This window comes from Neolamprologus brichardi, chromosome 15 (genome assembly GCF_056152115.1).
Source record: "Neolamprologus brichardi isolate AB-2024 chromosome 15, ASM5615211v1, whole genome shotgun sequence".
NCBI classification, from domain to species: domain Eukaryota; kingdom Metazoa; phylum Chordata; class Actinopteri; order Cichliformes; family Cichlidae; genus Neolamprologus; species Neolamprologus brichardi.
This window is the reverse complement of record NC_142118.1, coordinates 24,719,407-24,733,239: the sequence shown is the minus strand read 5'-3', so window position 1 is coordinate 24,733,239 and position 13,833 is coordinate 24,719,407. Positions and strand designations below refer to the sequence as shown.

Below are 13,833 nucleotides of genomic sequence, written 5' to 3'. Positions count from 1 at the left end.
GACACAGCTCTGTGCCTCAGGTGTCTGTTGTTGCTCTGCAGACTGACTCTGTGTGTGTGTGTGTGTGTGTGTGTGTGTGTGTGTCAGGAACCCGGGGAGACGGTGCTCCACCTGGCGGTCCGAATGGGCGACAGAAACTCGCTCCACATTGTCGACTTCCTCGGACAAAACAGGTGTGACTGTTCAATTAAATACCTGTTCTCCAGGTGTGTGTATGTGTGTAGTGACCGGGTCTGTGTTTCAGCGGTAACCTGGACAAGCAGACAACCAGAGGAAACACGGCGCTGCATTACTGCTGCCTAACCAACAACAGCGAGTGCCTGAAACTGCTGCTGAGGGGGAAAGCTTCAGTGTCCATCAGTAAGAACACACACACTTGCACATATATCAGAGCGTGCTGAACGCTGACGATGAGTGGCAAGTGCTCATATCATTCATATGAGCATTACACACTCAAATGTTGGTTTTTATGATCTTTTACCGTACGACTGGTCTGAAATCTGTACAAACTTGAGGTTTTAATATGTATTTATGCAGTGTGTGATTGTTCTAAACTTTATGACATCGTTGTAAAGTCGTTGGATGTCATATTAGAAAAAAAAAGAAAGTGTGTGGTACAGCTCCTTTCATTCCCTTTAATATGATATATCACTCGATAAGGTTTCTTGAAATGTTTTTCAAGATGAGCTTTGACATGGGCACTAATGTATGGAACGCCAGGACTTCCATAATGAATTAATTAAATATACCGTTAAATAATTATTTAAATGTGGCAATAATTAATTAAAATCGGAAATAATTAATTACATAAATATTTACGACACATGTAATTAATTAATTATTGCCACATTTAATTAATTATTGACATATTTAATTAATAATTTATTTATTTCACATTTTAATTAATTATTGCCACATTTAAATAATTATTTAATGGTGTATTTAATTAATTCATTTTGGCACAGTTGACTCCTTCAGGTCTCACCATGAAATAATTTTATCTGTCAACCTCACCCATCAAACTAAGTGGGCGGGGTTAACGCTGATCGAGTCAAAACCATTGCTTTGGCCTGGTGGCCATTGTTTTTAGCACACAACAACCGGCATGTGGAAACTAACAGAACTGAACTTTGAAGAACCCTGTTTGTGTGTCATCAAATACCGTTTTAATATTTTTTTAGCCGAGAATGTAGTGGCTTAATCTTCAGATGTCTGGTCGGTTTGTCAAGATAGAGCCTCTTTGCAAAAGTGCTTCGATGATTTTGGAGATGTCTGCCCAGCCCAGACTCACGGCCAAGCGTGGGATAGACCCGCTCGTCTCGCAAGTAATCGAGCTGTTCTTACCACCGACAAAGCGCAGGACACAGCTGTAATAACCCCCGCTGACACGGACTTCTTTTATTGAGGTTATATTTATCGGCGTTTTATTTCCTGATGTTCTTATGTGTCCTACGTGTTTCAGTCGCCAATTCTGAATTATAACTAACATTAAAAACATGGTTAAGGAGGAGAGAGAGCAAATAAATTTGATTAACAGCTGAACTTTGGGGTTTTGTTCAGTAATCAGCGTGACCTGTGTATAAATGCATAAACATTATTAAAAGAAATAACGTTGGTGTTTCCGTCATGTAGTAACTGCTAGGTTTAACTGTACAAAGGTTGTTCGACACTATGAAACACATACAGACTTCATGATGTTCGGCTAATATTTTTATCATGAATATTAATCATGAGGGTAAACGGCCCTGTACACCACGGAGCGAGGTCAGCATGTCCACGATATCTTCAGCTCTCTGAGTTAACACAGAGTTTCCCAGCTGACTAATCTAATGTCATCTACAAATGTCACGGGTCATATCAATATGATTTTACAGAAAATCATCCTTATTACTGCCAACTATTCCAGAGACGTGAAAATCTACAGCATAAAGAACAAAAAAATATAGCAGTCTAACGCAACACTGTAACAGAGATGAACCGTCAGTTTGTCACAGATCAAAGTGGAGTGAATGTGATTGGTTGAACAGGTGATCTGTGGTATCTGCATTTTCATCAGCGTAAGAGACTCAGCAGCAGATTAGAATAACAGTTATACATTTAATAAATCACCAAATGAATACACGCAAGAAATGATCAAACCTGTTCCGACAATTTGAGTTTGTGTTCCCTCAGCTGCAGACTCACTGCTGTTTAAATGTTTGAGAGAGAAGATTAGATATAAAGCAAACGTCAAACATAGACTCAGTCTGCGTTCACATTTGATATGAGGCCAGGACGAATAATGGCTGTGTCCCGTTTTAAGATCATATATGTAAAATTGTTGTCTGACCTGCGTCGATCCAGCCGCTCAGAGTCCGTGGTTAACATGGTTACTGCATAAGCAGCTGTAATGTAAACAGCTGGCACAGCGGAAACCTACCGGGAGCATGGGTGTTTATGTTTTTCATTGCAAAAGGACTGTCTGAATGAACAGTCAGAACTGTCTGACTGTCTAAATGGTTAACTGAAGTTAACTTGGATAAATTATAGTTAAGGAGTATCACAGATAACGCCCACGTGAGCTGTGTGACTGTTCATCACTACACTGAAATAAGTAGGCTATTACTGAAATACACGTGCTATATCATAAACTATGATATAAATAGGGAGGTCCTATTAACATGTTTAGTTTTAAAGGACACCTTCCTGCCTTTAGTCTCATTCATGAGCAGTATTAGTTTTCTTCTAACCAGAATCCAGAAGTCTGCACGATGTGTTTCATAATTTGTAACAAGCCTTTGACAGTTAAACATAACATGACCGAAAAAGAAAAAAAAGGAAAAAAAAGAAAAAAAGAGAAAAAAAAATCACAAATTATATGTTAACCTCATTTATTTTTAGTTAAGTAAACTCTAAAAATTCTAACAGACAGCTGGTGCTTAGAATACAGTTGAATAACTATTAAAAAACAGATGATATAATATTTCTGTCCAGGTTGCAGTCTTCATGATGAACACGCTGTTGCGAACACGCTGTTGCAAACTCTGCTCCTCTCGGTGGAAATGCGCCTTCTCTTCTCTTTCTTTAAAACATTTTATAAGTCGGTTTACTCTCAAAATTCACTGTTAAAAACACCAAAACACCCCAGATAAAGAAAAGCGAATGGTTCAGTCTAACACATGTGCCAGTGAACCATTAAACGTCTGTAAAACTGTGCAGTTATGAAACGTAACTTTAACCTTAGCCAAACCGATTTGCTCAGTTGTAAATAAAACAGCGAAGTAAACGTGACCCGACAGACAAAACCTGAGTGAATTAAGTCCAGCGTTAAACCACTGAGAGCTAAAACTCAGCTTAGGTTTCAAAGCTGTGTGCCGGTGATTGGACATAAGCCGCTGATAAAGTGATAAAGTTCGCCTATAAAGTGCTCTGTTGGGAAACAAGCTCCAGGAGCTCTGTGCTTGGGAAAAACTATATTTACTTATCTTGTGCAGAAAAATGTGCTGACATTGCGTTATATTGTGAACCGGCTGCCCAGTTAAACTGTGACTATCACCAGGTAACATGGACGTGTTTCTTGAATTAGCAGCAGGTGTTAAACAACCGCTGACAGATGAGGAGGAGGAGGATGCATGCAGGTAAACTGAGGGCCTGTTGAGCTGATCGCTGGTGTCGTGCGAAACACGTCAGCTCGTTCTTTATGTTACAGAAGCACAGAGACACAAGACCAGGCGGAAAGAGACGATCGTTCAGTGAAAATGAGAATCTGCGAATGCAACATGTGGAACACGGAGAGTGGAATATCTAAACAAACCGGTTAACGTAGCCCCCACCCCTCCAAAACAAACAAATACACACAAAATAAACAGTTAAGCTGGAACACCGGGGCTGTGAGGTCGGTGCACTCTGTCAGCTGACTGTTAGCAGAGCTAGTGAAATCTCTGAAAACATCTGAGCACTTTTGCAAACATGTTCTATGTTGACAACCTGACCAGACATTCGCGGCTAAAACACTATTATTAAAACTACACCGCCACCATTGCTGCCTGTGTTTTGAAATGCATTCTGGGATACCAAGTCGACACAAGCAATCGATTATCTAGGATTGACCTGTCTTGACTTACTTTGCACGGCAACCAATCAAATGTTAGAGAAGCTGCATGGCAGCGTTAACCCCGCCCACTTAGTTTGATGGGTGAGGCTGACAGATAAAATTATTTCATGGTGAGACCTGAAGGAGTCAACTGTGCCAAAATGAATTAATTAAATACGCCATTAAATAATTATTTAAATGTGGCAATAATTAATTAAAATGTGAAATAAATAAATAATAAATTAAATGTGTCATTAATTAAATATGTCAATAATTAACTAAATGTGTCAATAATTAATTAATTACATGTGTCGTAAATGTTTATGTAATTAATTATTTCAGATTTTAATTGATTATTGCCACATTTAATTAATTATTTAATGGCGTATTTAATTAATTCATTATGGCAGTCCTGGCGTTCCATACTAATGATGATGGTCAAGTTCAAATAACCAGCCAACCTGGCTCTAGTTTATTGTTGTGAGGTTTGAAGGAAAAAAAGCAAGTTTCACAGCTGGTGTGACCCTCATCCGGGGCCGTTATTGTTTCTACCATCACATAAAATTTAAATGATGTCTTGAGAACAAACAGAGCTGAGTACTTTGTCTTTTTAGGGGGAAAAAAACCTGCAGTAACACAAAGAAACGTGCAGATCTGATCATTTTTCCCTTTTGGAAACAATGTGCTGACATAATTCACCAAAAGTCTGAATGACTGAATTTGTGTCCACAGCTAACGATGCAGGAGAAACACCGCTGGACATTGCCAAACGTATGCGACACAAAGAGTGTGAAGAACTGGTGAGAATCCAAACACTTCCAGGCTGTTCAAAGTAAAGCAGTTCCTGTGCTGTCGAGTGTCTGTACCAATAAAGTTTGATTGATGTGTTCCAGCTGACTCAGGCTCAGACTGGAAAGTTTAACGTCCATGTTCACGTCGAGTATGAGTGGCGTCTGCAAAACGAAGACCTGGATGAGAGCGATGACGAGATGGAGGACAAGGTAGGCTGCTTTTCTGACGTCCTGCATTAAACTTTGTGTTGGCTTTAAGTGACCTTGTACTTCCTGTGTTTTCTGTGGGTCCTGCAGCCCATCCCACAGCGGCGGGAGGAGCGCCCGGTCAGCTGCTTTGTGCCTGGAAGTGGACCCGTGCAGCCTAACCTGGCGGCGCTGGCGTGGGACGTTGCCTCCCTGGCACTGGACAAGCAGCGGCCTGCGATCCCCAGCACCATTATTAGCAACGAGACTTACGGCACCATGCTGAATGTGAAGCTGCCACCCCCCGGCCCAATGCCCCCGCTTCCTCCCCGAGGACCCAGCAGAGGTCAGAGGGCGCCTGGGCTGAGATCAGCTCTGCCGTTCAGACCCTGTGAAGCTGTGAGGAAATAAAACTGATCTGATTCTGTCTTGTCACGGTCAGGTACCAATAAAGGCCCTTCCGTGGAATCAGTAGGCAGACAGCGGTCGTCCTCCGACCCCCCCAACCCTCAAACGCCTGAGAGGAACTCCAAGTACGGTGGGTGGACTTCCTGTCAGATCCACAGTGGAGGGTCTCGTTTGTGATGTTTTTCTTTGCGTCCGTCAGCTTTATTTGGCTTTTGTTGCTTTATTTTCACGAAAAGAGCAGACGGTTCTGTCCTCTTTCTGAGGTATGGACCGGCTGTATGAGGCTTTCAATTCAAGTTCAGTTCAATTTAATCCAGTTCAGTTCAATTCAATTAATTTAAATCCAGTTCAATTCAATTTTAATTATACAGCGCCAAATCAAAACAACAGTCGCCTCAAGGCGCTTTATATTGTAGGGTAGACCCTAGATACATACGGAGAATACCCAACAATCATATGACCCCCTATGAGCAGGCACTTCGAGACAGTGGAAAGGAAAAACTTTCTTTTAACAGGAAGTAAGCTCTGGCAGAACCAGGCTCAGGGACAGGCGGCCATCTGCTGCGACCGGTTAGGGTGAGAAAAGGAAGACAAGATAAAAGACATGCTGTGAAAGGGAGCCAGAGATTGATAACAATTATGATTCATATGATTCATTCATGATTTATTCAGGATGCAGAGAGGTCTATTAACACATAGTGAGGGAAGAAGAAGAAACACTCTATTCACCTATTGCAGCATAACTAATGCTGGGCATTTGAGGCAATTTTTTTCAGTCGTGCGACCATTTTGGTGATCGGCCCGAGTTTCACCTTCATCGTGTGTCATGCGTCGTGTAGTATTGTGACAAAGTGGCTAGGACTGAATTCATTTACCATTTGTCACATGCATATATTGTTATTTTGTGTTCCGTTATCTTATAGAACACAAAATAAGCACATGTAACCTTGGCTCTACATACTATCCCGGGTCTGTTTGTGGTAGCATTGGTTATATTCATTTCATCTGTGCAAATGTTCTTAAAGCTAAGAACAATTTTTCATTTGTTTATATAGTTTGGTTATACTTACCATTGTGTGTTCCTTTGAGCAGGTCCTATGTGTAAAACGGGTCGCCCCAGTACTTCCTGATTTTATAGGTTATGATGTCATTGATCATGTCAATTGGGTGTAACCAAATGTTTCTTTTGTGTAAAATTGTTTATTTCGTTTAAAATAACCTCATGAGTCAGATTAAGTGAAGAGATTGACTTTTCAAACTGTTTAATTGGGTGAATGAGTTTGTTAGGTGGAAAAATTATTTTTTTCCTGTTTCTGATGGTGGTTGTGTGTGTGTCTGTGTCAGTGAAAGACAGAGAGGGAGAGCGAGAGACAGATTTTGTTTTATAACCTTCATGTTAGGGATGCACAGTGTGAGCACTGAGGTCGCATCAGAGCATTGGGCCGCATAGTGTGAGACCCTGCATGGTGACCTACGAACTTCTAACCCCTGCAAGTCAATTGTACAGTTTGAGCAGAAGCTGATTAACACGACTAAAAAAATCGCACAGTGTATGCCCAGCTTAAGGGAGGATTCAGGGCCACCTGATCCAGCCCTAACTATATGCTTTAGCAAAAAGGAACGATTGAAGCCTAATCTTAAAAGTAGAGATGGTGTCTGTCTCCTAAATCCAAACTGGAAGCTGGTTCTACAGAAGAGGGGCCTGAAAATGGAAGAATCTGCATCCCATCTACTTTCAAATACTCTAGGAACAAGAAGTAAGCCTGCACTGCAAGAGCAAAGTGCTCTAATGGGGTGATATGGTACTACAAGGTCATTAAGATAAGATGGGATCTGATTATTTAAGACCTTGTATATGAGCTGGATTTTGAATTCTGTTCTGGATTTAACAGGGAGTCAGTGAAATGAAGCCAATATTGGAGAAATATGCTCTCTCGTTCTGTTCCCCGTCAGTACTCTTGCTGCAGCATTTTGGATTGCTTTCAGGCTTTGATTGTGGAGGTGTGCCTGGAGCCACTGCTCAGGGCTTTCTTGACTCTTGTTCTGCCCTCTTCTCCCAGTGCTCTCAGTGGTTCCTCCTCCTCCTCCTCCTCCTCCTCCTCCTCCTGGGCCCAGCAGGAGAACCGGCATGTTGGAGACCAAAGCCACCACAGTCAAGACTGCCCCCCTCCCTCCTCTGCCTCCCCTGCCGACAGGACTACCTACAGCACCTCCAGTCCCGCCACCGCCCTGCATCCCACCTCCATCACCACCCCAGCATAAAGTTCCTCTCCTCCCACCCAGCCACCAACACAGAGGACCTCCAGGATCCAAAGCCCCTGTCTCTCCTCCCGCGTACGTACTGGTCTGATTGAGTTTGTCTGCTGGGAGGATTTACACCAGTTTAATGTTGTTCTTATGATTACAGAGCAGCGAGGGTTCCTCCTCCTCCTCAGAGACCTGCAGGCACGATTCCGTTGGAAAAACAAGGTACTCACACATGCACACACACACACTCAGATATCCACAATCAGTAACATGAAAATATTTGAATTTCACTCGAGCTGCAGCACCGCCTTCTTGGATGTTAGTACAGTAACTCACAGCAGGATATTATTGGTCGTAAGATGTCATTAAAAATGCTCTAAAAGCCTCCAGCAGCACAAACATGGTGCAGACATCCAGTTCAGGTGAAGCTAGCAGACAGCTAGCAGCTACAGGCACCTGTGTCAAACTTTAAGCCTGAATATGATGTAAGCAGGTGTGTTATAAAAACAAAACTGCTGTTAAAAGGCTGAAACTTTTGTGCTTTGACAAAGGACCGTTAATAGAGCTCTGTGGAACACCACGACCTGCAAGAACACACTCACATGATCTCTGATGTCACTCATTCAAGGAAAGCTGTGATTATGGTGTAAAATACATCAGTGAAATACCCCCGTCATGGTTTAATGAGGTCAGGTGCTCATTAAACCTCAACACTGGAGGTTTCTCTGTGTGAAACTTAAGGGTATCTTTGCAGTTTCGCACTATGTCAGATATTCTGGTGCTTTACTGCAGTGGTTCTAGGGCTGGGCAATATGGCCTAAAATTCATATCGCGATATAATTTGAAGCATGTGCGGTAACTATATATATCACGATATATTCTTTTCTTCTGTATAACGTATTTTCCACACTAAAAATCCTTTAATTTCCTTTAAAAAAAAATCGAGAGTGTGCCTTATGTATGAATTCTGGTTGTGCTTACTGACCTCGAACCGATTTCTGCGTGCAGAAATCTGTTAAAAAATGTTTTAGTACAACTTTGGTAAGCCGCACTGCTTGATTGGATTGTCAGAGCATTACGGCTGCCATAGTGAAAAGCTTTGCGGAGTAATCTGGGTCCAAAACTCCGTCTGTTTCAGGTCCCAAAGTCAAACGAACACTAAGAGTTAAAAACTGTCTAAATTCTTTCATCTCTAATTAAATCATCAGCGTTGCTGCTTTATTGGGTGTAACAATTAAGTTTTACATCCATGCATCCATGAAAACAGAATTTATTAAATTTAACGGAGTTAGAAGTTAATAGGAAGTTAGCTCGCTAGTTTACACCTAAACATGTTCTGACAGAGATTTTTGAAACTAATTTAAACGTACAGCTCTGCTACCACTACCAAGACAGGAAACTAAACAGCAGTGGCGTTTGCAGGGTTACTGAAGTTGGACTACCTGGTATATAATGATGTGCTACGTGATTGCTAGCGACACAGCTATGTTAGCATAACATTAGCACAGTGAAGCTGGAGGATGAACGCTAACTTTTTTCCCACTCGATAAAAGTTAACGTGAGGGATTCTGGTGGTCAGGGACAAATGCAATCGCATAGCAACATGCTATACACGGGGCAAACTTCAGTCGGGAGAACAACTGAGATTATTCATCCACAATATGAGGTTAGTTATTAATATATTGCAACAACATGGGAATAGAACAGATGCGAGAGAATTCAACATTAATGAATCAATGGTAGGGAAGTGGAGGAAGCGCAGTTCTTGGCTTTCCCCATATTTCAAAAGTGCTTCATCTCTTTGCTATGACTGTCGCCCGCCATAATTTGCAGATGATAATGGTTTTAGCCGCTGCGATGCTTTCGACCAAAACAGGCGCAGCTTGATGACATCATCAACATGCGATAGAGCGATATAGTCAAAATCTCTATCGTTGGCCAAATTTATATCGTTTCTATCGTATATCGTTTATATCGCCCACCCCTAAGTGGTTCCCACCCCTTGGGTCTGTGAGTGGTTTGGTACCAGGCCATGAGAGCTGAGACTCGAGTGTGAAATTCATGGTTTTCAGGGTTTTTAGCGTTTTTTTCAGCGTTAACTCTGTTTCCCTGGGTCTTTTCCCATGTGATAAGATAAGATAACATAACCTTTATTAGTCCCACACATGGGAAATTTGTTTTGTTATAAGAAATAGAAATGTTATAGAAATATAAGAAATGTTATAAGGATAAGAATAAGATACTGTACACAATAGAATAAAATAAAATACAAATGCAATATACATCTGACAGCAGTGGGGAGGAAAGACCTGCAAAATCTCTCTGTCCTACACTGTGGGTGCTGCAACCTGCCACTGAAGGAGCTGCTCAGTGCTGTCAGTGTCCTGCATGGGGTGAGAGATGTTGTCCAGCAGGGATGACATATTAGCCACCTGTCACTCACCACCTCCACTGGGTCCAGAGGGCATCCTAGAACAGAGCTGGCCCTTGAGGTCCTTGGGGAGGGAAGTCTTTGGCAATGGTACAACACAGGAGGTTTTCCCCAGCCTCAGGCTCAGGTTGAAGAGGTGCTCCATCACCCCACACAGTTGGTCTGCGCAGGACCTGTAAACCCTTGAGCTAATGCCATCTGGACCAGCTGCCTTCCTGGCTTTAATCCTCCTTAGTTCCCTCATAACATGGGTGATTGAGGGAGACACCCATGTTACGTTTCAACAAAACATAACATGGGTGTTACAAGCGTTATTTTGTTGAAGCTGGTTCTCCATCTTCTGCCTGTAGCTGAACTTCCCTTTCCTTATCAGTCCTCTCAGCTCTCTCTGCAAGGCCCTCCTCTTCTGCTCAAGGACGGCTTTCATTTCTGGGGTAATCCAAGGTTTGTTGTTGGAGAAACAGCGCACAGTCCTGCTGGGTGCAACGTTATCCACACAGAAGTTGATATAGTCCGTAATGCATGTCACAAGGCTGTCAATGTCCTCTCTGTGGTCGTCACAGATCACCTCCCACACAGTAGACTCAAAACAGTCCTTAAGAGCCTCCTCGCTCTCCTCTGACCATCTCTGCACTGTTCGGGCGGCTGTTGGCTTCCTGCGCACTAAGGGCTCATACACAGGTTGTGATCAGATCTGCGCTGGGGGACATGCGCTGTTATCATGATAACATGCGAGATTTCCTGGGGGAGCTAGTACGGACGCATGCTAACGGCTAGAGGAATTTCAATACACAGCAGTATATTCACAGTTTAAACCAGATACTTACATACACTTTATGGAAAACACAAGAACATTTTTTTACTGTACAACATCAATTTAGAGTAAACTTGTTTTGTTTTGGATAAATAAATATTGAAAGATCTTTTGAATTAGTTAAATGTCAGAATAAAGAGAGACAGAGCTGTCTATTTTAATCACTTTCATCAAATTTAGGAGTACATATACATAAGTTTATTGTTAATTAATAAGAAAACTCCAGACGATTCCATTCTGAGCTGAAGAAGCTTCTGATAGGTTAGCAGAGTCCATGTGAGCAAATTGGTGACACACCTGTGGATGCATATAAGGCAAAACACAGAGCCTGTTTCTTTGAAATGGGAAAATCAAGAGATGTCAACCAAAACACCAGGAAAAGAATTGTGGAGCTCCACAAGCGTGGCTCAATTTTGAATACAATTTGGTGCCATGTACAATTAAGAAATACAGATAGTTTCTCTCTTTACTCTTAAAGTTAACAATTATGTTTTTTTTATATTTATCAATCTAAAAAAAATAAACATTTAGTCTGATTTGATTTTACAATTAAAAAAGTGTTTGTGTTTTTATCTGAAGAGTTTGTAAATATCTGGTTTCAACTGTATATTTGATGATGTTGTTGTTTGGCGTGATTGTCAGCACAAAGAGGGAGAGAGCAGGTGAGACAAACATGTTAGTCAAATGGTTGTTTACCAAAAGTATCACCGTATCATAGGTACTCATGTATCTCGTATCTAGTGTTTCTTTTTAGGTTTGTTATTTTTCAAATTATTAATTATTTTAGGCTAAATAATTATATAAACTTTTCTGAATCTAAATAGTGGACTTTGGTAGAATTAAAAAATAAGTGTAGTGCAGGTCTATGATGATTTTTAGTGCTACTATCATCTAGTTTTGATTCTGGTTCTGTCTTGGTTAGGTCCTAAGTAGTCCTGATTTTGAACTGTTGTAGTCCTGTTTTAATTCCGGATCAGTTCTGGGTCTGGTTGAATTGGGGTTTAGTCCTCGTGTCTTGATACAGCCCTGACTTTGTTCTGCCTTGCTGCTTAATTAAAAAAACTAGTTTAAGGTGTCCTGCATATGTGATATATATTTTTCCCTATATGAAGTCATTCTTTTTTTTAACAAAACTCAAAACACAGCCTATTAATCTTTCAGTCCCCCCAATCCCACATGCATACTACCCTTTAGGGCTAAACCCCGGGTGTATCAAATGTCTGCCTCCGCCTCTGGTTCAAACAAAGGTGAAGTTACAGAAGAGAAACTTTTTTCTGAAGTCTGTGGGGGGTTTATCTCTCTTTGGCAGGTCGTCCGATCGTATCCCCCCATAGTCCGTCTCCTCCACCCCGCAAACCCAGAACTACATTTTCTGTAAGTCCTCAAACACACCACCTCATTTATTTCTGCACACAGACGTCATCATAAGTCCAGCATGTAACACAGCTTTACTGCTGTGTGTGTGTGTGTGTGTGTGTGTGTGTGTGTGTGTGTGTGTGTGTGTGTGTGTGTGTGTGTGTAGAAGCAGAGGCCTCAGAGGGTGAGGGCCATCTACAACTGTGCAGCGGACAGTCCAGACGAGCTGACATTCAGCGAGGGAGAGCTGATCGTGGTGGACGGCGAGGAGGACAGCGAGTGGTGGGTAAGTGAGAAACGCCTCCAGCACAGGAAACGCATCATCAGCACAACTTCATTCACTTCACAACATTTATTACAGCATGTGTGTGTGTTTAGATGAAAACCCACCTGAAGAATAATCCTGACCCGTTGTCCAGTTTGTGATTTAACCACCGTCTGCGTTTCAGATCGGTCACATCGAAAGCGATCCGACCAGGCGGGGAGTGTTTCCTCGCACCTTTGTTCACTTCCTGTCGGAGTGATTTGTGCCTCCAACTGTGGTCAGACTGAGGGCACATCTGGATCCTCCTGTGGACCTGAGAGGAGAGTCCGACACCCGAAGAGATCTGATTGGGGTCTCGATCTTCACTCATGCTCTTCTTCAAAATATGTCGGCCTGGGTTTGAAATGTTCTAAAAGCTATGCAGCGGACACAAAAAGAGCAGAGCAGACCAAAAGTATGTGAACAGTGTTCTTCAGTGATACGTTTACACACAGCAGAGCTACGTTAGTACAGCGCCTCCACAGACAGAGAGCAGGAACTACAGCTGAACACAGTTACAGTAAAATCCTTCACTGCCTTAAAAAAACACGACGAAACGACAGCTTTGGGGTTTTTTTTCTGCTTCCTGTTACAAAACCAGCTTCATTTATAGAAATAATCTGTTTACTATGAAAGGACTTCATCTTCACTCTGTCAGGATGACCTCACCGGCATAGCGTCCACATACTTTTGGCGGATGTGATGTACATTTCTGTGGTTCTGCTGCTGGGATCCAGTTGTTTTACATCAGGAAAATTTAGCTTGTTTGTAAAAGCTTCAGGATGAAATGATTTTTATTATTTTAAGATCAAACATGTAATCTGAGCAGAAAATCTGAGTGTCCTTTAAATTTGAATGTATTTTCGACTTATTAAAATCATCATAAGTGTACCTGTGAGAGTCTGTCCTGTTTTTCTTTCCCAGCACTCACTTTTTCACTCTCATTTATTTCCCACAAGTTTTATCAGTGGCACAGATTTGTTTAGACACTTCACTGCTTCAGTTTTTATTTAGATGATTTATTTTACATGTTTCTGTGATTCAGTGAAGAGCAGTCTGAAGCATTTCATAAGTTGGAAGACAAATAATTGGCAAAAAAATCAAATGTAAAGAAATGGTCAAACTCTGTGTGCCATGATGAAACTCAAGGCTGCGATCACTTAAAATATTTCAGTTTACTCTCATATGAGTGTTACCGAAAACAATGACATATGTTCAGTTTTA

The 13,833-nt window shown here is 41.6% G+C and overlaps 1 protein-coding gene across 1 annotated transcript in view; it reads left to right on the top strand.

The window, feature by feature from the left end:
• The window catches only part of asap2b (ArfGAP with SH3 domain, ankyrin repeat and PH domain 2b), a 30,761-nt gene extending 17,261 nt beyond the window's left edge, over positions 1-13,500 (top strand). Inside the window, exons 18-28 of the mRNA XM_087852560.1 lie at positions 88-173; positions 245-360; positions 4,805-4,872; positions 4,966-5,073; positions 5,161-5,395; positions 5,492-5,587; positions 7,518-7,791; positions 7,865-7,926; positions 12,259-12,323; positions 12,472-12,591; positions 12,755-13,500. Coding sequence (XP_087708686.1) covers positions 88-173; positions 245-360; positions 4,805-4,872; positions 4,966-5,073; positions 5,161-5,395; positions 5,492-5,587; positions 7,518-7,791; positions 7,865-7,926; positions 12,259-12,323; positions 12,472-12,591; positions 12,755-12,829 — 1,305 coding nt within the window. The 3' untranslated portion in view covers positions 12,830-13,500. The remainder of the gene's footprint in view (positions 1-87; positions 174-244; positions 361-4,804; positions 4,873-4,965; positions 5,074-5,160; positions 5,396-5,491; positions 5,588-7,517; positions 7,792-7,864; positions 7,927-12,258; positions 12,324-12,471; positions 12,592-12,754) is intronic.
• The last annotated feature ends 333 nt before the right edge of the window (positions 13,501-13,833 follow it).